Source organism: Pan paniscus, chromosome 9 (genome assembly GCF_029289425.2).
Source record: "Pan paniscus chromosome 9, NHGRI_mPanPan1-v2.0_pri, whole genome shotgun sequence".
In the NCBI taxonomy this organism is placed as follows: domain Eukaryota; kingdom Metazoa; phylum Chordata; class Mammalia; order Primates; family Hominidae; genus Pan; species Pan paniscus.
This window is the reverse complement of record NC_073258.2, coordinates 124,732,915-124,758,777: the sequence shown is the minus strand read 5'-3', so window position 1 is coordinate 124,758,777 and position 25,863 is coordinate 124,732,915. Positions and strand designations below refer to the sequence as shown.

General features: G+C 35.7%; 1 protein-coding gene and 1 pseudogene across 1 annotated transcript; one reads left to right on the top strand and one right to left on the bottom strand.

The window, feature by feature from the left end:
* Positions 1-6,174: 6,174 nt before the first annotated feature.
* On the bottom strand, positions 6,175-7,110 carry LOC100977587 (olfactory receptor 10D3-like; annotated as a pseudogene).
* A 13,437-nt stretch (positions 7,111-20,547) lies between these two features.
* Positions 20,548-25,863, top strand: LOC100969759 (olfactory receptor 10G7). Its single transcript, XM_057299281.2, has 2 exons — positions 20,548-20,988; positions 22,853-25,863. Exon 2 carries the CDS (start codon positions 22,873-22,875, stop codon positions 23,806-23,808), a length of 936 nt encoding a protein of 311 aa, XP_057155264.1. The 5' UTR covers positions 20,548-20,988; positions 22,853-22,872; the 3' UTR covers positions 23,809-25,863.

The following is a 25,863-nucleotide window of genomic DNA, read 5'->3' as shown; positions in this document are numbered from 1 at the left end:
ACTCTCCTCCATAAAAGTCAGCCATGATACAAGCATTATACTATAAAAAAGACATGAAATTATATAAAATAATAATGATAGCAATGCATTGTTGAATTATAATATCCATGTATGTAATATGTATAAGAGTAATAGCACAAAAGAGGAAAAAAGAATAGCATTAGATAGAAGTGATGTTTTTGTATTGCTCTGGGGTTAACTTATTATAAATCTGAAGCTAATTGTGATAAGTTATGATGTAAGATGGGAGGCCCTTGAGATAATGACTCAAAAAATACCATAAAAATCATTAAAGAAATTAAAATGCTACATTTGAAGTTAACGTAAAGAAAAAAAGTAAAGGAGAAATAGAGGAAAAAAGATATAAAATGAGGCATATAGAAAACAAAAAGTAAAGTGGTAGGTGTAAATCCAACTATATTAATATTAACATTAAATGTAAGTGAATTGACAATTCAATCAAGAGTCAGAGATTGTCAGACTGGACACAAAATCATGATTCAACTACATATTGCTTACAGGAGACACACTTTAGACTCAAAGATACAGACATAATCTAAGTAAAAGCATAGAAAAATATATAATGTAAACAGCAACCACAGGAAATCTAAAGTGGCTATATTAATAGACAAAATAGACTTTAAAACAAAAAAAATTACTAGAGCTAAACACAGATACTTTTTAATGATTAAAAAGGTGCCTCTATCAAGAAGATATAAAATTATAATCATATGCACCGAATAACAGAACTACCAAAATACATGAAGCAAAAATGGACAGAAATGAAGGTGTAAAAAAGACAATTCAGGCCAGGTGTGTTGGCTCATGCCTGTAAATCTGAGCACTTTGGGAGGCTGAGGCAGGCAGATCACAAGGTCGGGAGTTCGAGACCAGCCTGGCTAACATGGCGAAACTCCATCTCTACTAAAAATACAAAAATTAGCTGGATGTGGTGGCGGGTGCCTGTAATCCCAGCTACTCTGGAGGCTGAGGCAGGAGAATCATTTGAACCCAGGAGGCAGTGGTTGCAGTGAGCCAAGATTGCATCATTGCACTCCAGCCTGGGCAACAGAGCAAGACTCCATCTTGAAAAAAAAAAGGCAATTCAATAATAGCCTATTTTTAATAATGAACAAAATGACAATACAGAAGATCAAGGAAATAAAAGACTTGAACAACATTATAAGTCAACTAGACATAAAAAAATCTATAAAAACTCAACACAACAACATAGAATACAGGGCCTTCTCAAGTTTACATGGAATGCTCTCAGGGATAGACCATATGCAAGTCCATAAAACAAATCTTAATAAGTTTAAAAGGATTGTGATCATACAAACTATGTTCCTCAAACAGAATGAAATAAAATTAGGAACTGATAGTAAAAGGAAACTTGGAAAATTAAGAAATATGTGAAAATCAAACAATAAGAAGTTAAATTAGAAAAAAACACACAACAGACAAGATTTATGTGATGCTGCTAATGTGGTACTTTGAAGGAAGTTCGTATTTTGAATGCCTATCATATGAAGAAAGATCTGAAATCAATAACTTAATTTTCCAGCTCAAAGAAATGAAAAAAGGAGCAAACTATATTAACAGCAAGCTAAATGAAGAAACTAATAAAGGTTAGAGCAGAAATTAATAAAAGAGAATTTTTAAACATAGAGAAAAATCAATAAAACTAAAAGTTGATTATTTAAAAGGATCAACAAAACTTACAAGACTTTAGCTAGGTTGACCAATTTAAAAAGAAGAATCAAGTTATTAGAATCAGAAATGGAAAAGGAGACATTACTACCAACCTTACAGAAATAAAAAAGATGCTAAAGGAATAGTAAGAGTAACTGTATCAATAGTCTAGATAACTTAGATAAAATGGAAAAGTTCTTAAAAAGACACAACCTACCCAAACTGACTCATGAAAAAAGAGACAATCTGAATAGAGCTATAAAAAGTAAAGATATTAAATCAATAATCAAAAATATACCCACAAATAAAAACTCGGGACCATATGGCTTCACTACTAAATTCTACAAACTATTTTAGAAAGAATTTACACCAATTCTTCACAAACTCTTCCAAAAAAAACAGAAGAGGGAAAAACTTTTCTCAACTCATTTTTCAAAAGCAGGATAACCCTGATACCAAAAATATCAAATCAAAGGAAAAAAAGAGAAGTCAATATCTCTTATGAATATGAATACAACAACCCCCAACAAAATCTTCCCACACTAAATCCATCAATATATAAAAAGAATTATATACCATGACAAAGTGAAGATTTATCCCAGGTATGCAAGTTTGGATTGACATTCAAAAATCAACTAATGTAATACACTATATCAAACAACAACATCAAAACCCCCCACCAAACCACATGATAATTTCAATAGACAGAAAAATCATTTGACAAAATCAATACACTTTCATGATGAAAAAACATTCAACAAACTAGGAGTAGAAGGAAACTTCTTCAACATGATCAATGGCATCTGTGAAAAATTCACACAGCAAACATCATATATAATGGTGAAAGACTAGATTCTTTGCCTCTAAGTGAAGAACAAGACAAAGATACTTGCTTTTAGCACTTCTGTTAAACATTGTACTGGAATTTTAAGCCAAAGCAATTAGGCAAGAAAGAGAATTTTAAAAACCTAAGGATATCCCTAGAGAAAAGAAAAGGAAAACATAAAATTATCTCTACTTGCAGATGACATAACTGTGCATACAGATAATCCTAAGGAATCCACAAAAAAATACTAGAATAAAGGACTTCAGCAAAACAGGATACAAGATCTATATACAAAAATCAGTTGACTGAATTTCTATATATTGGCTATTAAAAATCTTAAATGGAAATTAAGAACACAATTCCATTTACAGTAGCACCAAAGGAATAAATACCTAGGAATACATTTAAACAAGGAAGTAAAATCCTTGCACCTTGGAAACTATTAAACTAAAAAGAATTAAAGAAGATCTGGATGAATGGAAAAAGATCCCATGCTCATGGGTTAGAAGAATAAATATTGTTGAAATAACACGAATTTACAGATTCAATGCAATCCCTATCAGAATCCAGTTATCTTTTCTGTAGTTGATAAGCTGATTCTAAAGTTCATATGGAATTCCAAAAATCTGTCAAAACAATCCTGAAAGAAGTAGAAAGTAAGAGTAATTACACTTTCCAATTTCAAAACTTACTAAAAACCATGGTAATCAAGACTGTGACAGCAGCATAAGTATAGAAATATATGTCAATGGAAAAGAACTGAGAGTATAGAACAAAATCAAGCCAGGTATCTATGGTAAACTGATTTTCAACAACGGAGCCAAGACCATTCAATAGGAAAGAAGTCTTTCAGCAGATGGTCCTGGTACAACTAGATATTCGCAGGTAAGAGAATGAATTTGAACCCTTAACTCACACCATTTATAAAAACTAACTCAAAAAGAATCATAAACCTAAATGTAAGAACTAAACTATAAAACTCTTAAAAGAAAACATGGGTATCATGACCTTAGACTTGGCAATGATTTCTTAGATATGACACCAAAAGCACAAATAACAAAAGAAAGATAAACTGGACACCACTGAAATTTAAAGCTTTTATGCATAAAGGGTACTATCAAGAAGGTAAAAGACCATTCACAGCATGAGAGAAAAGATTTGCAAATTATATGTTTGATAAGGATCTGGCATCTGAGAATATATAAAGAATCATTACTATTCAACAACAAAAAGGCAAACAAACCAATTAGAAAATTGACATATTACTTGAATAGACGTTTTATTTTCTGAAGCGGACATACAGATGGCCAACAAACATGTGAAATGATGCTCAATTTCATTCGTCATCGAAAAAATTCAGATCAAAACCACAATGATACATTGTATCATAGCCACTAGAATGGCTACATAAAATTTTTAAAAAGTGTTGGCCAAGATGTAGTAAAAACAGAACACTTCTACTTTGCTAGAATGTAAAATGGTGCAGCCTCTGTGGAAAATAGTTTGGAGATTCCTCAAAAGAGCAAACATAGAATTACTCTATGATCCGGAGGTCAGGAGACTGAGACCATCCTGGCTAACATGGTGAAACCTCGTCTCTACTAAACATACAAAAAAAAAAAAAAAATTAGCGGGGCGTGGTGGCGGGCGCCTGTGGTCCCGGCTACTTGGCAGGCTGAGGCAGGAGAATGGTGTGAACCCGGGAGGCGGAGGTTACAGTGAGCCGAGATCGCGCCACTGCACTCCAGCCTGGGTGACAGAGCGAGACCCCGCCTCAAAAAAAAAAAAAAAAAAAAAGAATTACTCTATGATCCAGCAACTTCATTAGTAGGTATATATCCAAAAGAACTAAAAACAGGTGTTCGAACAAAACATACACACAAGTATTAATAACAGTACTATTCAAAATACCCAAAGGTAGAAATAACTCAAAAGTTAATCAACTAATAAATGGAAAAACAAATTGTGGTGTACCCATGCAGTGAAATATTATTTAACATAAAAAATGCTAGAACATAGATTAATCTTGAAAATATTATGCTCATTTAAATAAGCCAGTCACAAAAGACTGGCTTTGAAGGTTCATATTATATGATTCAACTTTTATGTAATGTCCAGAATAAGCAAATCTATAGATACAGAAAGTAGATTGTGTTTGCTCACTAAGGGTGATGTGGGAACAGGGAGGTAATGGTTAAAGAGTATAGGACATTTTTTGCGGTGATTAAAATGTTCTAAGATTGACTGTGGTAAAGGTGGTACATATGTAAATGTGTGAAAAACCATTGAATTGTACACTTTAAATTCACAAATTATTTGGAGTGTGATTATATCTCAAAAAAGCTATTTAAAAAATTATGGCAATTGAAAATTCTTGATACATGATTAAAACAAGAAAATACATATGAGTTAATCACAGCTATATAAATCTCTCTAAACTATATACATATATAGATACATAATATAAATATAGATATAGATGACATAGATAGAAATGAAAAACATTTAAACAAGAAGTCAGAAACCCTAGTTCCAATTTAATCACTAATGAGAGAGGTAGGAAAAATGACAAAATGTTAACAGTGGTTATCTTTTGGTGGTAGGATCAGTGAGTAATTTCTACTCATTTTACTTTTTTGCAGTGTCCTAGTTTTCTTTGACGCTATTTACATGCGAAAACAATGACTATTATTTTTGAAGGCCCATAAGTTCTAGAATTCAAATTTAGTCCCTGACTGAATGAAAGCAAACCTGTAATCCTCTTACAGAATTGAAATTGTCGTTATAAAGAAATAATATGTTTACCTGAGAGACAGCCTATACTAATACATCTTTTTGGATATATGGGTACTAATTGACTTCTAAAGAGAATTTATTTTCTTTCTTTCTTTTTCTTTCTTTTTTATTTTTAAGACAGTGTCTCTCGTTCCATCGCCCAGGCTGGAGTGCAGTGCTGCGATCTTGGCTCACTGCAGCCTCCACCTCCCAGGTTCAGGCGATTCTCTTGCCTCAGCCTCCTGAGTAGCTGGGACTACAGGTGCCCGCCACCACACCTGGCTAATTTTGTATTATTAGTAGAGACGGGGTTTCACCATGTTGACCAGGCTGGTCTTGAACTCCTGAGCTCAAGTGTTCTGCCTGCCTCAGCCTCCCAAAGTGCTGGGATTACAGGCGTAGGCCACCATACCCGGCCAGATAATTTCTTGGTATCAGACTCAGACATATGTCATCCATCAAAATATAGACTCACAAAAAGTTACAGAAATCAATGGAGCAAATTTAATGAACTAGATTTGCTGGCAAATTGAAGAATATTCTGTGTAAACCAAAAAGAAGCTCCTGAGAGAAGTATTTATGTTACCATTTAGACACTACAGAAGCAGCATTAGCACATGGTTAAGACGCTTTGGGTCACATTTTCCCAGCAAGTTTTTAACTCCATGACACTGCAGAAAGATCTCAGCCTCTCAGTGCCTTAATTTTTTCCTCATAAATCGAGATAGTAATATTATCTACTTCATATGATTATTATAATCATTACATGTATCAGTATTTGTAAATAGCGCCTGGTACTCACTCATCAAACAAAATATAGGAGCTAATTGCCCCCAGATAAATTCAAGACAAAGCTGTAAAGACAGACCAGGATATAAAGCTTACCTTCCACAATTATGTACTCCTTGAATGAGCACCTTTCTCAGTGCCAGCTTTACATCTTTGTTTCTCAAAGTATATATCAAAGGATTCAGGGAAGGGGTAACAATATTATTCAACACCTGAACCACAGAGTCTAGCCAAGGGCTGGAGGCAGATCGGAGATAAATGAGGACTATTGGTCCATAGAAGAGCAGGATGGACGTCAGATGGGCACTGCAGGTTGAGAAGGCTCTGCGCCTACCTTCTGAGGAACTGATTTTCAATATAGAGATAACAATGCAAGCATAAGAGGTGAGGATAAGAAGAAAACACATGAGCGCAACAACACCTACGTTGATGAAACTCACTGTCCGTGCTAGAGAGGTGTCTGCGCAGGCCAGGGGCAGCACCACCGGAATATCACAGAAAAAAATTGTCCACTTCATTGGGGCCACAGTAGGGTAACTTAAAGATGAGGAGTGTGAGGACAGATGCATGCAGACAGCTCCCCGTCCAGGTGCCTAGCGTCAGGAGGGCACACACCCTGCAGTTCATGATGACCGTGTATCGCAAAGGGTGGCAGATGGCTGCAAATCGGTCATAGGCCATCACAGTGTACAGGAAACACTCGGTGCAACCCAGGAAATGGTGAAAGAAGAGCTGGGAGGCACAACCCTGGAAAGAGATGGTGCAGCTTTGTCCCACTAAGCAGAGCATCATTTTGGGGGAACTCACTGAAGGGAAAAATATATCAAACACAGGTTTCCCAGGAAGAAATACATGGGGGTGTGGAGGTTGGAGGAAGTGAGGACGGCCAGAAGAATGAGTAGGTTCCCCAGCAAGGTGAAGAGGTAGAAGGCCAGAAATAAGACAAAAAGCACATTTTCCATCCCCTTTGTGTGAGGGATTCCCATCAGGGGGAACTCAGTTACTGGAGTGTGATTCTTTATCTTCATGTCAAATTAGTCCTGGAACATCAAAGAATGAGTTTTTCCTGCAAAAAACTCTTTATAGAGCCTATCACAAACTGATAATAACTATATAGAGTGGAGAACTTCTAAATAAGAGTCAGTTCAATCCTGTCACTAATTAATGAGTGACGTTTGGGTAAGTTATTAATCTATTTTTCATCTGTTTCCTCATAAGTAAAATGAAGAGACAACACTAGAGTTGATATAGAAGGTGTAGAATAAACTTTACAACTGGAAGTATCTGAGTTTACATACTAAACACGCTGCCCACTCTGACATCAGATGACCTTGAAAAAAACTCTTTAAATCTTTTCTGAATATATATAAATAGTAAAATAATATATTATGGTTCCTGTGTACATTAATGCATTGATGTCTGCAAAGTACCTACATAATTTTGGCTCCTACCCATCTTTGTTAAAAAATTTATTCATCAGATTATTTAATGTGTGCCTTATTCCACAGCATTTCTCTAAGTTGACTTGTAGCAGTTCTGAGATTACCCATTCATGTGACTGATCCGGGAGGCAGCTTTCTCAATCAGCAGCTAGAGTAACTGAAAACTGAGAATTGTCTAGTGGGCGTAAAACAGAAAGGAAGCCTGGGCATGGCGGCTCACACCTGTAATCCCAGCAGCTTGGGAGGCCAAGATGGCAGGATCACTTGAGCCCAGGGATTTGAGACCAGCCTAGGCAATACAGTGACGCCTTGTCTCTTCAAAAATTAAAAAAAAAAGGAAAAGAAAAAGAAAAAACTAGCTGAGTGTGGTGGTGTATGTCTGTAGTCCCAGCTACTTGGGAGGCTGAGGTGGGGAGATCCTTAAAGCTGAAAAGGCAGAGATTGCAGTGAGCCAAAATCATGCCACTGCACTCCAGCCTGGGTGACAGAGTGAGACCCTGTCCCAAAAATAACTTGAATAAAAATAAATAAAAGAATAGAAAAGATGATATGTAGGTAGGAAAAAGCAATAGATAATTACTGATATTAAAAACAGCCATTTCTTTTAAGAGTTTAGTGTCCAATAGCAATTATATCTGTGACTTGACTGCAAATAATCATCATTTTTCCTAGAATTAGCTTTATAATTCCCCATTATCACTTTACATCTGATTCATTTCCTAAAATTTCTAAGGTTAAGCTTCATTAACCAGGTAATAGCTCAATAAAATACCATGGAGTCAACTAAGTCAGATTTAGCCCAAAGTCAAGCAGAGCCAATTCCCACGTTCTTCCCACCTTCCTCTGGTGCGTAGAACTCATCAGAAGATGAGAAGGGAGCACTCCAGAGAAAAGGCACTCACAGACTGAAGGGAAATGTGGCTGTCCTGGGCTGAAAACCAGGCCCTACGTCCACCCAGCCCTGTTTCCTTTGCTTTTAGGTGCTGTGGATCACCTGTGGCTCTGGGGCTAGAAAAGCCGAATGTTCCTCTTTTTCAGACTCAGCCACCCAGGCCAGAAAATCTCAGTGCCCCTGGCCCCTGAATAAAGTAGCAGCAAGCAAGCCCTCAAGAGTGAATAAAAGTCTTCAGTTTCTTTGGGACCCTCTTCCCTAGTGGGCACTAAGGAAGTGTGGAACCAAGGGAGCAATTAGACTGGAGGTGTTCCTCTCTTCCCTTCTCTTTCTCCCCACTGCATCTACCTCATTAATTCTTAGACTGAAATGCAATTATACAGTGGCATTTAGTTATATTCAGTTTAAAGCTCTTTAATTAACAATAATTCTTGGACTGTTTTTCCTCTAGGAGCGAGCCATCCATGGTGTTCAGATGTTTGAGATTGCCCGGTGATCCTTTACCTGGAGAATCTGGGTTTGAAGAAAGAGCCAGAAATTAGGAAAGCAACCACTTAAACAGGCAACAATCCCATCTGATGCTAAAAACAAAATAAAACACAGCTGCACCTGTTTTTCTACAATTTGCTTTATAATCCCCCATTATCACTTCCACAACTGATTGAATTCATATTTTATTCATTTTATTTTTTTTAGTTTCCTCTTAAAAAAAAAAGAAAACAGGATACATGTGCAGACGTGCAGGTTTGTTCCATAGGTATACGCGCCACGGTGGTTTGCTGCACCTATTGACCCGTCCTCTAAGTTCCCTCCCCTCACCCCCACCCCCTAACAGGCCCTGGTGTGTGTTGTTCCCCTCTGTGTCCATGTGTTTTCAATGTTCAACTCTCACTTATGAGTGAGAGCATGCACATTTTCTCTTTATTTTCCTTTAAGACTGCTACTGACATTAATTTTAGCATACATTAATTACTGTAACTTGGTTGGATGTATATTTTAGGAATTCAGTCTGCTGACTGCTGTGTAGAGAATGGATCGGAGTGGACAAGGGTAGATTAAGTACATCTGTGAGCATGTTATTTTTACTGGCTAACAAACAAAAAGCAAATGGGTTTATTAAAAATGTTATGACTAAAATCCCTTTGAGAAAATATAGAAGGCACAGAAATTACAACTATACTGTTGTATAAGTAAGTTTATCAGCATTTTTATAATTATTGTGCTTCTTTACACCAGAAAAAAATACAGAAGAGACTGCCACCTCCATGTTTTAAAACAGTAATGACTGCTTACTGAGAATCTTTCTTTTTTAAAAACCAGACTGCCCAAGGCCCCTTTGTTTTATTCTTGCATTGGCCCCATTAGTTAAATTTTATTTTCTTTTAAAGACAAAAATAGGGCTCAAATAGTTAAAACAGTTGCCAAAGTTGACTCCAAAAGTCAACCATAGAGCTTGGATTTGAGTTTCAGTCTGACTGCATTTAACATTTATGCCCAATTCTAACAAAATAGAATAAATATTTTGAATACGAATTTAAAAAGTAAACATGCAGAGTCTCTCATTCCTACCCATTTTCTTGTTCTTTAGTTTTGTGTTAAATCAAATCAACATAAAATCTTAAATTTTTGTAACTAGTGATAATTTCTATGTGTTTTAAAAGCTTTATTGAGAAGTAATGTACATGTCATGAAAGTTCACCCATTTTAAATGTACAATTCAGTAAATACATATTTGCAAAGAATATATATTTACGGAGTTTTCAGCTATCACCACAGCCTAATTGTAGAATTTTTCCCTCACACTAAAAAGACGCCTCACGATCATTATAGTTATTCTCATTCCTATCCCCAACACTAGGCCCCCACAAATCTACTTTCTTTCTTTATATATTTGCCATTTGGGGACATTTCTTTTAAGTGGAATTATAAAATATGTGTTCATTTTGACCTGACATCTCTCAGTAAACATAATGTTTTTAAAAGGTATCTCTGTTTTTGCATGTACCAATATTTTGTTCCTTTATAACGACAAATACTTTTCCATTGTATGGATATTTACATCTCTTGGACCATAGGCTAAGATTCTAAGTTTATTCCTAGTGCATATAAGCCCTTAAAAGATTATTGGTTTAAACATAGAAACGCTTTGAAGATATCAAGATCATTATCATCATCTAGTCAAAAGTGAATTATTTTGGATTGTATCACATATTAAACAGTTCAGCATGTGAATTGTGGAAAAAATATATATGACTTTGATTATCAGTTTCAGCTTGTCATTTCAATTTCTTTCTTCTGTATTACTATAAAAAACATCATAGAACTGGTGAAAATCAGCCCAGCACTGAGATAATTTTTAGTTACTGATGTGCCCCAATCTTCCTTTTTTCAACTGCCTTTATTATAAGTTGAGTATTTCATATTGCATGTAAGTAATTCCAGAATTACTTCTTCAAGTGGCTTATACATCTCATAATTACTATCCCTATGACTCATTGACACACACACACACACAGAGATAGAGAGAGAGAAGATACAAGCAATAATGAGCCCCTAGAAATATCATCTCATTTCAGCTTCCCAGAACTGCTGTTCTTGGCAAAACCTCAAGAGTCACTAAAGTAACAAGTGACACAAACCTCGAAATGTTATTATTCTTTATATTTAAAGTGTTGTCTCTAAACCTTTCAAGTCATTTATCCATTTAATCTGCTGCAGAAATTTAGTAGTTGTCAACCAGCCAGATTAAATCAGGGATATTGGTTCTCAAAAGACTTACATATAAATTGCATATGTTATTTTATATGATATATGTAGAATGCCAATATGTAAATTTACAAAGAGAAATAAAAAGCCATATTCATTAGAATACATGCATTGATGGGTTGGCATATTGTTTTCCAAATAGGAAAATTGTAGATTCAAAGCAAAATACTTGGCCGGACCCAGTGGCTCACACCTGTAATCCCAGCACTTTGGGAGGCCAAGGTGGGTGGATTACCTGAGGTCAGGAGTTCAAGAACAGCCTGGCCAATGTAGTGAAACCCCGTACCTACTAAAAATACAAAAATTAACCAGGCATGGTGGGTGGTATGTGCCTATAGTCCCAGCTACTCAGGAGGCTGAGGCAGGAGAATCACTCAAACCCGGGAGGCAGAGGTTGCAGTGAGCCAAGATAGTGCCACTGCACTCCAGCCTGGGCGACAGAGCGAGATTCTGTCTCAAAGAAAAAAAAAAGCAAAATACTCTTTCAGGAAACTGCTTAGTGAGTACCAAGTTAAAGCGAAGTAAACTGGATGATTGTAACCAAGCGTTCTGCTACATTGATTTGACACACTTTTTTTTTTTTTACATTATCGGTATTGCTGTCAATAGGCTGAAACGTCCCTGTCAGTTGCTACCTCTGGGCCCTTGAGTAGCTGACTTAACCTCTCTGTGCCTTGTCTCCTTCAAAAGAAAAATGGGTAATATGTCCTGCCTCATTGGGTTGTTGTGAAGAGTAAGAGAGATAATGGATATAAAATGCTTTGGTATGTAGTAGTAAATGTTTAATGAAGTTGGTTTAACAACCAAGGCTTGAGTATACATGACTAAGTTAAGAGTCATAATGTAGTAATAACAAAAGCATTGCACATGTGATGAAGATATAATTAAAAATGTACTCAGAGCCGGGCATGGTGGCTCACGCCTGTAATCCCAGCACTTTGAGAGGCCGAGGCGTGTGGATCAAGAGGTCAGGACATCGAGACCGTCCTGGCTAACACGGTGAAACCCCGTCTCTACTAAAAGTACAAAAAATTAGCCGAGCTTGGTGGCGGGCGCCTGTAGTCCCAGCTACTCAGGAGGCTGAGGCAGGAGCATAGCGTGAACCTGGGAGGCGGAGCTTGCAGTGAGCTGAGATCACACCACTGCACTCCAGCCTAGGTGACAAAGCGAGACTCCGTCTCAAAAAAAAAAAAAAAAAAAGTACTCAGGAGGCTGAGGTGGGAGGATCGCTTGAGGGCGGAGTTCAAGGCTATAGTGCACTATGATTATGCCTGTGAATAGCCACTGCGCTCCAGAGCCTGGGCAACATTGCAAGACCCCACCTCTTAAAAAATAAAAAAAAGAAAGAAGAATTTTTTAAAAGAAATGAACTTTGTAAAATCTGCAAGATTTTAAAAGACATAGAAAGACACACAGATCAGAAAAAAATGTTATTTTCTTCAGACTCAAAACAGTGTGTTAGGTAAATATACTGGTAGAATTAAAAGATCATTTTGCAGGCTGGAAGTGCACAAACTCTCTCTTTAATCTGACCCATTCTGTTTCTAGCTCAGTAACCTAATTCACACTTCCAAATGGCATGGGTGTCTGGTCCAAACTTGTCCTGGGAAAAAGTGCAAATATCTCAAAGTACTTTAGATACACTTTCAAAATCCTTCTCACTTCTCTGCAGTCAGTACTCAGTGCTGTTATCTCCATCCAACCCCATTCTTACAAAATTATCTGACATCAGTCAAGGCCAAAAAAATCTAAGATCAGATAGATATCCACTAACCATAAATAGAGTCATTGAGAAAGTACTGATTTTTGATTACTGAAGACCTCCAACTTGAGCGTATAGGGAAACAGAAAAAAAATTATTCTCCTGCAAAGGAAGGCAAACTAGATATTTTCTCCCAACTCTAAATTTTAAATTTTTGTATTATTAGCTTCTTATAAATTTTGAATTTCACTATCATCACACTCACAGATATTTGCAATTTTATCCCTTAGTCTTTAATAACAGAATAAACATATATATGCTTGTTAAAAGAAGTTTTTATATTGATAAGAATAGATACTGAGAGTGGGGGTAATTTCTAATTTTTATACTAACTTCAAAATAAGGTTCCTGAACAAAGACTCTCATCTTCAATATCATCCACCTTCCCCCATAAGCCTTTCTCCTGACACACATATACACTTATCCCTAAGACTTCTCCCTTCCATTTCTCTCTCACTGCCACCGTACTAATAGATCATTGAACTTAGCAACCTACAAGAATTTTCTTAATGTCCACGATTTTCCTCCTTCAATTGGTTGAGCGGGTGAAATGACCAAGACACATAGGAAATCTAAATAGGATAACCACTATGGAAAACAGTGTGGAGATTCCTTAAGGAACTAAAAGTAGATCTACCATTCGATTCAGGAATCCCACTATCGGGTATCTACCCAAAGAAAAAGCAGTCGTTATATGAAAAAGACACATGCATATGCACTTTTATAGCAGCACAATTCTCAATATGGAACCAGCCTAAGTGTCCATCGACTGACTAGTGGATAAAGAAAATGTGGCATGTATACACCATGCAATACTACTCAGGCATAAAAAGGAATAAAATAATGTCTTTTACAGCAACTTGGATGGAGCTGGAGACCATTATTCTAAGTGACACTCAGGAATGGAAAGCCAAATACCATATATTCTCACTTATAAGTGGGAGCTAAGCTATGAGGATGCAAAAACACACAGACTGATATAATGGACAGTAAGGGACTCAGGGTGGAGGAAGTTGGGCACGGGAAGAGAGATAAAAGACAATACATTGAGTGTCACTGCTCAGGTGACAGGTGCACTAAACTCTCAGAATTCACTGCTAAAGAACTCATCCATGTAACCAAAAACCACATATACCCCCCAAAACTATTGAAATAAATGAAAGAATTTTAAAAATTTAACACTGTAAAAAACTAGGAAAGAAGAAGAGAAGAGGAAAGAGAGAAATATGTGTAGAACAAGAGATGTACATTTAAAAATAACTAAAAGAGTGTAATTGGGTTGTTTGTAACACAAATGATAAATGCTTGAGGTGACGGATACCCCATTTACCCTGATCTGATTATGACTTATTGAATGCTTGTATCAAAACATCTCCTTCACCTCATAAATATGTACACCTACTAAGTACCCACAAAAATTAAAAACTTAAAAAGTATTTAAACAGAAGCGGCAAAGTTTTAGGCACATACCAACTGATGGGAAGCACTTTGAATATGGGTAGCAAGATTTTTCTCAAGTTTCCAGGTAAGAAGAATGTGTTCCTAAAGCCAAAACTCTGTTTTACATAAGATGCCATGGCATACAGCCGAGATATTGCACCCTCTCCTCTGGATTACAAGATACATAGATGCCACACTCAGTCCTGCTATTAGAATGGACCTGAAATTCTGAATTTATAAGTTTTCAAACTTGAAAGTATAAATGGACCTGGTTTCCTTACAGGCAATATTCCCAGTGGCCTAATCCCCAGGCTTTAAAAGCATGAAAGAGCAAAGGGAATAATTAGAGGCTTTCCTCTCTTTTCTCATGCCCTTTCTATTCCCTACCTCTTTATTTCATAAGACATGACATATTCACTATGAAAGTGGCATCACAAGTTTATAAACTACTTGGTAAATATTCAAAGGGGCAAAAAAACCCACACACTTTCTCCGCTTTAATATTATCAATGTTTTTATACTGATAAGGAATATTTTTAACTAGTTCCAATTATGCTATATATGTAGCTTTGCATCTTTTTGTTTAGCTTATTTTTGGTTTACGATTTTATCAAAATATTTTCCATATTACTCAATTATTACAACTATCTTTTTTGTTTTCCTTTTATTAGTTGACACATAAAAATTGTACATATTTATGAGATACAGAGTGGTACTTCAATACATGTATACAATGTGCAATGATCAATTCAGAGTACTTAGTGTATCTACCCCCACACACTTACCATGTCTCTGTGTTGTGACCATTCAAAAATCTTTCTTCTGGCTTTTTCAAAATATACAATAAATTATAGGTAACTATGTTCACCTTACAGTGCTCCAGAACACCAGAACTAATTCCTCCTATTCAGCTGTAATTTTGTATTCGTTGACCAACCGCTTTCCATTTTCCCCGTCTATTCTTTCCAGCCTCTAATACCCACAGTTCTACTCTTTACTTTCATGAGCTCAAAAAAAAAATTTAGCTCCCACATATGAGTGAGAACATGCAGTATTCATATATCTGTGCCTGACTTATTTCACATAACATAGCATCCTCCAGGTTCATCCATGTTGCTGCAAATGACAGTATTTCACTCTTTTTAGTGGCTGAATAGTATTCCATTGTGTATATATACCATGGAGGTGCATGTGTACGGCACCTTTGATATACTGACTTGCTTTCCTTTGTATAAATACCCAACAGTGAAATTGTTGGGCTGCATGAAAGTTCTATTTTTAGTTTTTAGAGAAATCCCCACACTGTTTTCCATAATGTTAACTTACATTCCCTATGGCCACTTTACTCAAACATATTCATTTTTATGGATATTTAATTTTTTAAGTTTTTAAATATTTTCCCAAATAAAAAAGTACTGTTAGTTAGAAAACTAGGTAGACATAAGTGCATGTATAATGCACTATGATAATCTTATTAACTCATGTAGTTATCCATATTTGAGACTTTACTAAAGATAAGTAAACCTAAGTAGAAATCCTATAAAATTAATGAATATTATGGTTTTGAAGATTATTATTAAATTGTTTACTTTGTTAGCACCAGTGCTTGCAAGAGCCAACTTTACCAGTGTTATTATTTAATTACTTAAAAGTTTTAAAGCTTTTACCATAAGCAGTTTTCAACCAACTATCTTTAATCTTCATTTTTGGTTATTCTTAAAGCTAAACATATTTACAAATTTGTATTTATTATTTTTCTTTATAGCAACTAAAAAAAGTGAGGTTGGTTTAGGACCAGATTAATTTAAAAATGGAATAGAATAGACAGCATAAAAACACACCCCTTGCATATTTGATTTAAGTCAAAGCTGGCATGGAAGATTATGGGAAATGTATTTTTCCAATAAATTATGCTTGGACAACTGAATCAACATGGAACAAATCAGATTAATCTCTTACCACATACTATACACAAAATCAATTCCAGGGGCATTATAAACTCAAATTTTTATAACAAATAATATGGCTTTTACAAATTGAATTGGGGAAAAACTTTCTGATGCAGGTATAGAAACTAAGAGAAATAAAAGAAACATCATTCGTTTTGGTTACTTTAATATTGAGAATAATATTAAAATAGTAAAAAATAAAAATAAAAAGTGAAAAAGATGTTACTTATAACAAATATTACTATCAAGGACTGGTATTCAAAATATATAAAGAATTTCTAAAATTTATATTAAAATCAAGCAATCCAATATAAATAAATGTAGGTAAATTACTTGGCCAGGCTTCATAAAAGAAGAAATACAATTGGCCAATAAACAAAAGAAAATCTACTCTATCACTTTAAGAGTTAGGGAAATGCAAATTAAAATTGCATTAAAATTATGCCTAAAGTAAATGTCAAAATTGTCAATTGCAAGAACTTTCACACATTTCTAAAGGGAATATAAATTTATAGAATTACTTTTTAAAAAAGGTTTATTACTTTCAAATAAGCTGGAAGATCTCTTCCTCACAATATCAACATTTCCATGTAGAAACTCAGGCTTATGTGCCCCAGGGTAATGTATAAGAGTATTTAAGGCGGGATTTTTGTTATAACCAAAATTTGAACACCCAAGTATCTACCAAGTGTGTATTTTACAATGGAACAATGCATATGAATTAAATGAATAAATTTATTGCTGTACATATCAATATGTACATGTCTTCAAAACATAATTTTAAATATTACATTAGAGCAAATGTGATTGCAATTTTTGCCATTAAATGCAATAGCAAAAACCGCAATTACTTTTGCCCAACCGTATAGAAACTCTATATTAAATATAACTATGATTCCACTTACATAAGTTTTTAAAAGGCAAAATTTAACTGTATTGTTTAAAGATACCCTCAAAATTAGTACGAAATTGAGATTCTCATGATAGCGGAATGGAAGGAGATTGACTTCAGGAAGAGATGTGAAGGCTCAAAGGTTGCTGGCAATACTTACTTTTTTAATTTGGGTGGTGGAGACATGAATGTTTGCTTTAGAATACATCTGGCCTGTGTCTGTACGAACTTTTATCTATTTACTTTATATTTCACAACACAATGCAAATGATGAAAATAAAAATAGTTAATTTGGAGATGTTCAATTCTGGCCCGTGATACAATAACAAGGATTAGATTTCTCCTCTCACAATATAGACATAGAACACTGGACCCCAAAATATATATTAAAACAGGTATTTTCAGACATTGAACAACAAGTAGCACAAGACTGTGATCCCCAAGAAAGGAAAAGCAAATGAGGTGAGCACTCTGTTTGGAGGCACATTCTGAGCCATGGTGCATGGAGGGGGGTCTGAAGTGGAGCACAACAGTTTTGCTGATTTGCAGGAACAGAGCTCTGAGTTAAAATATATAAATAATACGAAATTTACACACACTCTATCAGAAAATTGAATAGGTAAGAAACTTCCCAACTCATTCGATGATTTCAGTATTATCTTGATACAAAAACAAGACAAAGACATTATAGGAAAAGAGCTATCAATTTATATTCTTTATAAACAAATATATTAAAATTCCTAATAAAATTATACCAAATTGAATTTAATATATATGAAAAAAATGATTTGCATCATAATCAACCAGGTTGATTCCAGGAATGTAAGTACAGTTTAATATTCAGTACTCAAGCAACATAATTTGCCATATTAACAAACTGAAAAAGAAAAACTATATGACTGTCTCAATAGATGCAGAAAATGCACTCGACAAACTGCAAAAGCCATTTCTGGTAAAAAAAAATCTCAGCTAACTAGGGGATAGAAGGAACCAATCTCATTTGTTAAACAGAAAAACAAAACAAACACAACAAAAAAAACCCCACAGCTGACGTCATGCTTAGTAGTAAAAAAAACTAGATATTTTCCCCTAAGATCAAGAACCTAGCATGTCTACTGCCACCACTTCTATTCAACATTGAGCTACAGTTTCTAGACAGGACAATTAGCTAAGAAAAAGAAGTAAAAGGAATCTAGATTGTAAAGGAGAAGTAAACTGTCTGTGTTTGCACACGACATGGTCATCTATGTAGAAAATCTGATGGAATATCTAAAAAGACTATAGGAACTAATAAGTGAGTTTAGCTGAGTTGTAAGATATAAGATTTATATGCAATAATCAATCAACTCTATGTATTAACAACGAACAATTGGAAGTTGAAATTTTAGAAGTACTATTTAAAATAGCATCAAAATAAAATATTCCTAGTGATAAACCTGACAAAAAATACTGGATATGAGCACTGAAACGACACAACATTGCTGAGAGAAACAAAAGAGATCAACAGTATTTGTGATCAAACATAATCCAGTATTACTAAGATAGCAATTGTCCCAAATTTATTGATAGATTGAATGCAATTCCAATCAAAATCACAGCAGGCTTTTGTGTGTGTAAATAAACAATTTTTTGTGTAAAATCTATATGGAAACGCAAAGGACTTCTTTATTTTATTTTATTTTTGAGACAGAGTCTCGTTCTCACCCAGGCTGGAGTGCAGTGGCGTGATCTCGGCTCACTGCAAGCTCCACCTCCCGGGTTCACGCCATTCTCCTGCCTCAGCCTCCCAAGCAGCTGGGACTACAGGCGCCCACTACCATGCCTGGCTAATTTTTTGTATTTTTAGTAGAGACGGGGTTTCGCCGTGTTAACCAGGATGGTCTCGATCTCGTGACCTCCTGATCCGCCTGCCTCAGCCTCCCAAAGTGCTGGGATTACAGGCGTGAGCCACCGCACCCGGCCACAAAGGACTCTGAATAGCAAAAGTAATTGTGAAAAAAACAGAGAAATGGCTCAGTGGCAGAGGAGGCCCAGTGATGAATACGGTTGGTAAACAGGAATGCCTGGACTTCTTCCCTTCTCTAGTCTTTGTTAGAGTATCAACAAGTCACCAGACTGTGTGGGTGGATTCAGCTGTGCATTTTTCCATGTGCAAAGAACTATCAATGCAGAATTCTTGATGATGTTTAGAAGTTCTGGCGTGTTTATCACATAAAATCCCACTGGGTTTTAGTGAAACAGCCAAAAATGATGGATAATGCCTTTCTTTTTCTTAAAGAAATTAAAACTCAGCAAATGTTACTATTGAACTCTTCTTCCTGGAAAAAGGCACAGACAAGTTGTGTAGCACTCACAACAGACCTAAGTAATTCCTAAACCATAGCTAGGTGGGTGACAATAGTGTCTTCTACCAATACAGCAAGACAGAAAAGAAAGATAACAAATGTTTACTTTTGGAAAGAAAGACGTATCATTTTATAAAGATAATGTAACTGTATACTGTATACCAAGAAAATTGATAAGTTACACTGAAAGCATAAGTTAATAGTATTCACAAAGATAAGTACAGAAAGTTGGATAGAAGTTTCAATTAACAAAAATTGATAGCATATATTTGATAAAGAGATTTTGAAATATAATTGGAGCTAAATTGAAAGTAATTACTAAAATAATATTGTGATTTTACATTGATTAAATATGCCTTATACTAAATGGATAACCAATGTCAGAAAAATGGGTAATTTGGTAATTTAATTGGAAAAAAATATTAATTCAGGGGACTTCAGTTCTTCAAATTCCATTCCATATAGGACTATATTTTCCATATGCAGATGAGAGCATTTCTATTAGCACAAAAGGCTCATGAAACTGCAATTGTCCTCCAAAACTAACAGTGCTTTGGGCATCTACATTAGACCAGTTTTTCTTGTTGTTTTCATAAAAGCTTTTTCCTAATAGCTAAGAAATATATTAATTATGGAAGAAAAGTATACCTTCATTCTCTTTAATTGTATTAATTCAAGCTAAAAAATAAAAGAAAGTTTCACAGAAAATTTAAATACATTTTAAAGTTTAGAAGATATGAAAGAACAAAAGCAAAGTCTCTGAGAAGAACAGAAAATCTCTGAACTAGCATCCATTCTCAGCCAGGAACTTGTACAGTAAGAGTCTGCCAAGCCCCAGAGGGAGGAAGTTTAATTAGGAAGATGTTTATCTACAGGGAGTAGTACTCTGATCATCCCTGGAGCACAGAAAATCCGGAGCTTCTTTTTGTGACTCACCACAAAGTTAAAGATTTATCAGAGAGACTATGCACCTCTTCAGATAATTAGCTCCTTTATAACTAAAACCCATATTTACTATTATTAAATTTAAAAAAGAAATAGGAAAAAAATCATTTCCTGCACAAGGAGTTTTCAGATCCAGAGTGTCATAGTTATTCATTTTGGAAGTTGATTTTTGGCTAAATAAAAAGGTTTACGGAATGATGGCCATCCAATGCAGAATCAACTTTTAACAGATGCATTTGGAAAAAATTCCAAGTGTTTATCATGATGTCAACACATTATCTTCACTCATAAGGACTGTAGAGCTAACGGAGTGTCTCCTAAGATATCAAATTCATATTAAGTTCTATTTAAAAAGAGTTTCTTCTGTGGTTTCATCTTTGCAAGAAAAGAAAAATTATACCACTTATCAAGAACTGACATTTTCTTTAAATCTTGAATTTTGCTTCATGATCCAAAACCTAGTTGTAAAACTGGTAAGTAGCAAAAATTGGCAACACCTCGGCATTTTTCGTTATTAGACACTTTTTGAGGGGAGGTGATTATGATGTATTTATGGTCATAGTTTTGTTTCTCTTCATTTTTCGTCAGCTTTGGCTAATGAAGCCAGATTATCTTAGTCATGACTTACAGAGCCAACTTTTTGTGGTTCTGTAGAAGACTAAAAATTTTGTGAAATCATAAATCAATGAAGTGCTTTTTCTATAAACCTTAGCATTGCAACTCTGAGTTTCCAACTCAGTTGTAGCTGAATTCCATGATGGAAAAGTCTGCTTCTGTCAGAGCCCCCCCCACAAAAAATGTATTGCTGATTTATGACAGAAGCATTTTAGAAATTAATAATGAAATGCTTCTTTTCTATCAGAGAGGTCCAGGTCTTCAACCACGTTTCCTTATATTTCTTCATAAATTTTAATTTATTTTCTCTTGAAAATATAATGTCTGGGACATTGTGTCCACAAGTTAAAGAAAAAAAGAAAAACTTTGAGTCTGAGCTTTGAAATAATAGAAATCCTAGAAATAATGGAAATAAAAGACTTTTTTATTTTTAGAATGGCATTTGTATTTTTATAATAACTATATTATTATTTTAATTCAGTTCTGAAACTCAAACATCAGAGAAAGTTTAGACTTTCTTACTACTCAAGCAGGTTCCATTCTTCTTGGCTATCTCAAAATGTGTTGTGAGATTATTTGATCATACTTTAGAAAGAGAAGGCTTAATTGCCTAAAATTCTGGAGAAGTAAATAATACAAAATGTATAAATAGAAAGAGACACAGAATAAGGGAAGCTAAAGAAAATGATGGTACTGTTCGTTATTGCATTAGCTTGGGGTCAAACTTTGTATATGACCAGGAAGGTATGATCTAGGGCAGCGGTCCCCAATGTTTGTGGCACGAGGGACCAGTTTCTGGTTTAATGGAAGACAATTTTTACATGGACCAGGGTGGGACCTGGGGTGGGGAGGGGGAGGATCTTAGTTAGATTCTCATAAGGACCACCCAACCTAGGTTCCTCGCATGTGCGGTTCACGATAGGGTTTCCACTCCTACGAGAATCTAATGCCCCTGCTGACGTGACAGGAAGCGGGGCTCAGGTGGTGATGCTCGCTTGCTGGCAGCTCTCTTCCTGCTGTGCGGACTGGTTCCTAACAGGCCACGGACCGGTACCAGTCCCTGACCTGGAGTTTGAGGACCCCTGATCTAGGGTAAGACAAAGGAACAGAAGACTGGCTCCACATAATGCTAAACCACTGCTGGAATCCTGCCTTAGTTCTGCAGCTGGCCAGAGAGCTCTGAGAAGGCAGTTTTCTCCCAGCCATCCAGAATGAAGATTGCTTTAGAAATTTGTATTTGTAATGGAAATTCTCTAATGATCAAAGAGACTGAACCTGTATGTGTGAAAGTGTGTGTGTGTGTGTTGACAAGAGAGAATGTGTGTGTGCATGCGTATCTATATATGTGTGTGTTTGAGAGAAAAACAGAGAGAGATGCTTGAATAAAGGCTTATCCCCGGAAAGAGCTTGCCAGCACCTAAGTGTTGCTAATTTGAGTATATCTTTTCCAATTCTACAGAAAATAGGATACAAAATTTGTTCTTCTTTTCAAAATTTGGCTGATTTTATGTTAATTTCCTCCTCTTTTGTATATGGCTTATTCTGGTACTGGAATAAGAAAGTGCTATTCCCCTTCAAAGACCTATACTGAAGCAAAAGGAATTCATAAAATATAAAAAATAATTTAACCCTAGTGTTCTTAATCAGAAAAATATAGTTGCCATATTTCATATAAAACATGCTCACAGTAAATGCTATCTCCCTTCCTTTCTGTAAGAACAGAGCCCCATATATGAGAAGAAATGTCCAACGCCAGCCTCCTGACAGCGTTCATCCTCATGGGCCTTCCCCATGTCCAAGCGCTGGACGCCCCCCTCTTTGGAGTCTTCCTGGTGGTTTACGTGCTCACTGTGCTGGGGAACCTCCTCATCCTGCTGGTGATCAGGGTGGATTCTCACCTCCACACCCCCATGTACTACTTCCTCACCAACCTGTCCTTTATTGACATGTGGTTCTCCACTGTCACGGTGCCCAAAATGCTGATGACCTTGGTGTCCCCAAGCGGCAGGACTATCTCCTTCCACAGCTGCGTGGCTCAGCTCTATTTTTTCCACTTCCTGGGGAGCACCGAGTGTTTCCTCTACACAGTCATGTCCTATGATCGCTACCTGGCCATCAGTTACCCGCTCAGGTACACCAGCATGATGAGTGGGAGCAGGTGTGCCCTCCTGGCCACCAGCACTTGGCTCAGTGGCTCTCTGCACTCTGCTGTCCAGACCATATTGACTTTCCGTTTGCCCTACTGTGGACCCAACCAGATCCAGCACTATTTGTGTGACGCACCGCCCATCCTGAAACTGGCCTGTGCAGACACCTCAGCCAACGAGATGGTCATCTTTGTGAATATTGGGGTAGTGGCCTCGGGCTGCTTCGTCCTGATAGTGCTGTCCTATGTGTCCATCGTCTGTTCCATCCTGCGGATCCGCACCTCAGAGGGGAGGCACAGAGCCTTTCAGACCTGTGCCTCCCACTGTATCGTGGTCCTTTGCTTCTTTGGCCCTGGTCTTTTCATTTACCTGAGGCCAGGCTCCAGGGACGCCTTGCATGGGGTTGTGGCCGTTTTCTACACCACGCTGACTCCTCTTTTCAACCCTGTTGTGTACACCCTGAGAAACAACGAGGTAAAGAAAGCTCTGTTGAAGCTGAAAAATGGGTCAGTATTCGCTCAGGGTGAATAGTTAAGAAAGGCCATATATAGCTAACTTTTCTTTTTTTATTTGTAATTAAATTAAACCTTCAACATAAGCATTATACTTGAATGGAGCATTTCAATTATTCAGTCTTAATTTTTAATTGGACAGTTAATTAATTTTTCATTTTTTTCTGCAGAGTGTTTGTTAGAATCCTAGTTAAAGCAGCCATTTCACGGTGATAATCTAAGAGAAAGGATAATAGTCTATTCTTTTCACGTTCCATTAAGTAATCAGAAAAGTAATTTATTTTCTTATATAAATATTTTCCAGAATTGTTATTCAGTATAATGTTCTTACAGTTTATTTTGTGTCATTTAAGTCAAAGCCTTATAAAAATCTTTTCATGTTTTAAACTTTCTATATTGAAAAATTCATTATAGCATTCATAAATAACTACATAATTTAATATCCATAAGATAAAATTTTTACTTTAGAAAATACTAGACAAAAAGGCTTGGTTCTCAAGAAGAATGGCTTTATTCACATTCATGGGCCAATAAAAACCATATAACTCTTTAATATTTTTTTCTTACTTTGGCCTGAAAGATTTCTGAGAGTAAATATTTGTCCATTTATGCACTGTATACACTGTACACATTGTATTGGTCTCTGATGACAACTATCTAGACTTTCCTTCCATATTTGTGGAGCTGCCAATCTCTTATCCTCAATGGCAAGTTTCCATTTTCAGCAATTTTAAAATTATTTTTTAAGTTACCAGAGGATAAATAATAAATATACAAAAATGATCAAGTAATCTTAGAGACAAAAATATGCAGTCAAAAACTGTTAAGAGTATCCCTTAATTTAGAATAAAGTACTAGATAATATTTCCCATGTAATTAGACTATGTCTGTAAGTCACATTCGTTTGTTTGACTTAAAGTATATGAAATGGACTCTGTACACTCTCTGGGTAGGTAAGGCTCGGACCATGAACTGTATAATCTGTCATCCAAATAAATACATATATTTAAAGTGTAAATAAATTTTTCTCAAAATAAATGTTTAATTTAAATACCGCAGGTATCCTGGTCGTGCCAACTCTGCCTAGCATAGCATGAAGAGTAAAAGAAAACTAGAAGGCAGCTGCTAGAACTGAAAAGCATTTCTCAAACTCCTCAGATTTGCAGCAGCTGCATTTCAAAGATGCTTTAGCAAGAATGTTCCTTTGTGCTAACTTTCCATATCTTGCTCCAAGTAAACTGTGTGGTGATATTGAGAAGAAAAACATACTAACTTGGTAAGCATGAACTACATAAACCATGACACAGTACATGAAGCATGAACTACATAAACCATGATCAGTATAAGAGGTAAATTTTTGGTTTTCACACCAAGAAACCAGATTGCTATGGACCAATTATATAATTCAGCTCATTTCTCAAAGGAAAAAACTAAGGTAGACATAAACCAAAATTACTTAGTCATTGGATTCACTTGGATTCTTACACTTCTCTGTAACATCACGCTGTTATATCTAACTTACCATTACCTAAAATGTTATGGGATATTTATTGGGTGTTAAGTCACATGCTAAACAGTAGATACGCAAAAACAATAGACAAGGTCTCTGCATTCACCAAAGTCATTGTCTGGCAAGGGGGAAAAATATGTTGCATTGTCCAGGTTACATTGTGGTAAGTGCAATGGATGCCCAAGGAGAGATTCATTATTAGTTTTGACTTGGAAAGATGCTAAAGGATTCAAAATACTATGGCAATATGTATCACACACAACCATTTTGAAAGTAAATTATTGATAAACATATATAAGAAGAATGTCAATGTCTTTATTTAATTGAAAATGTTATTGAAATAATTTTAGAATCATGTGAAGTTGTAAGAAATAACACAGTGATAGTCCTTGTTATACCTTGCCCAGTTTCCCCCAATGGTAACAGTTAGCAAAATTGTAGTGCAATATCACAACTAGGATATTGACATTATTATAATCCACAAATCCTATTCAGATTTTTCTAGTTTTACTCATGTGTATGTGTGTGTATTTGTTAAATACTATACAGTTTTAACACCAGTGT

Bases quoted from the DNA above. Each gene is read 5' to 3' on its own strand.
- LOC100969759 (XM_057299281.2), top strand. From the start codon at position 22,873: ATGTCCAACGCCAGCCTCCTGACAGCGTTCATCCTCATGGGCCTTCCC.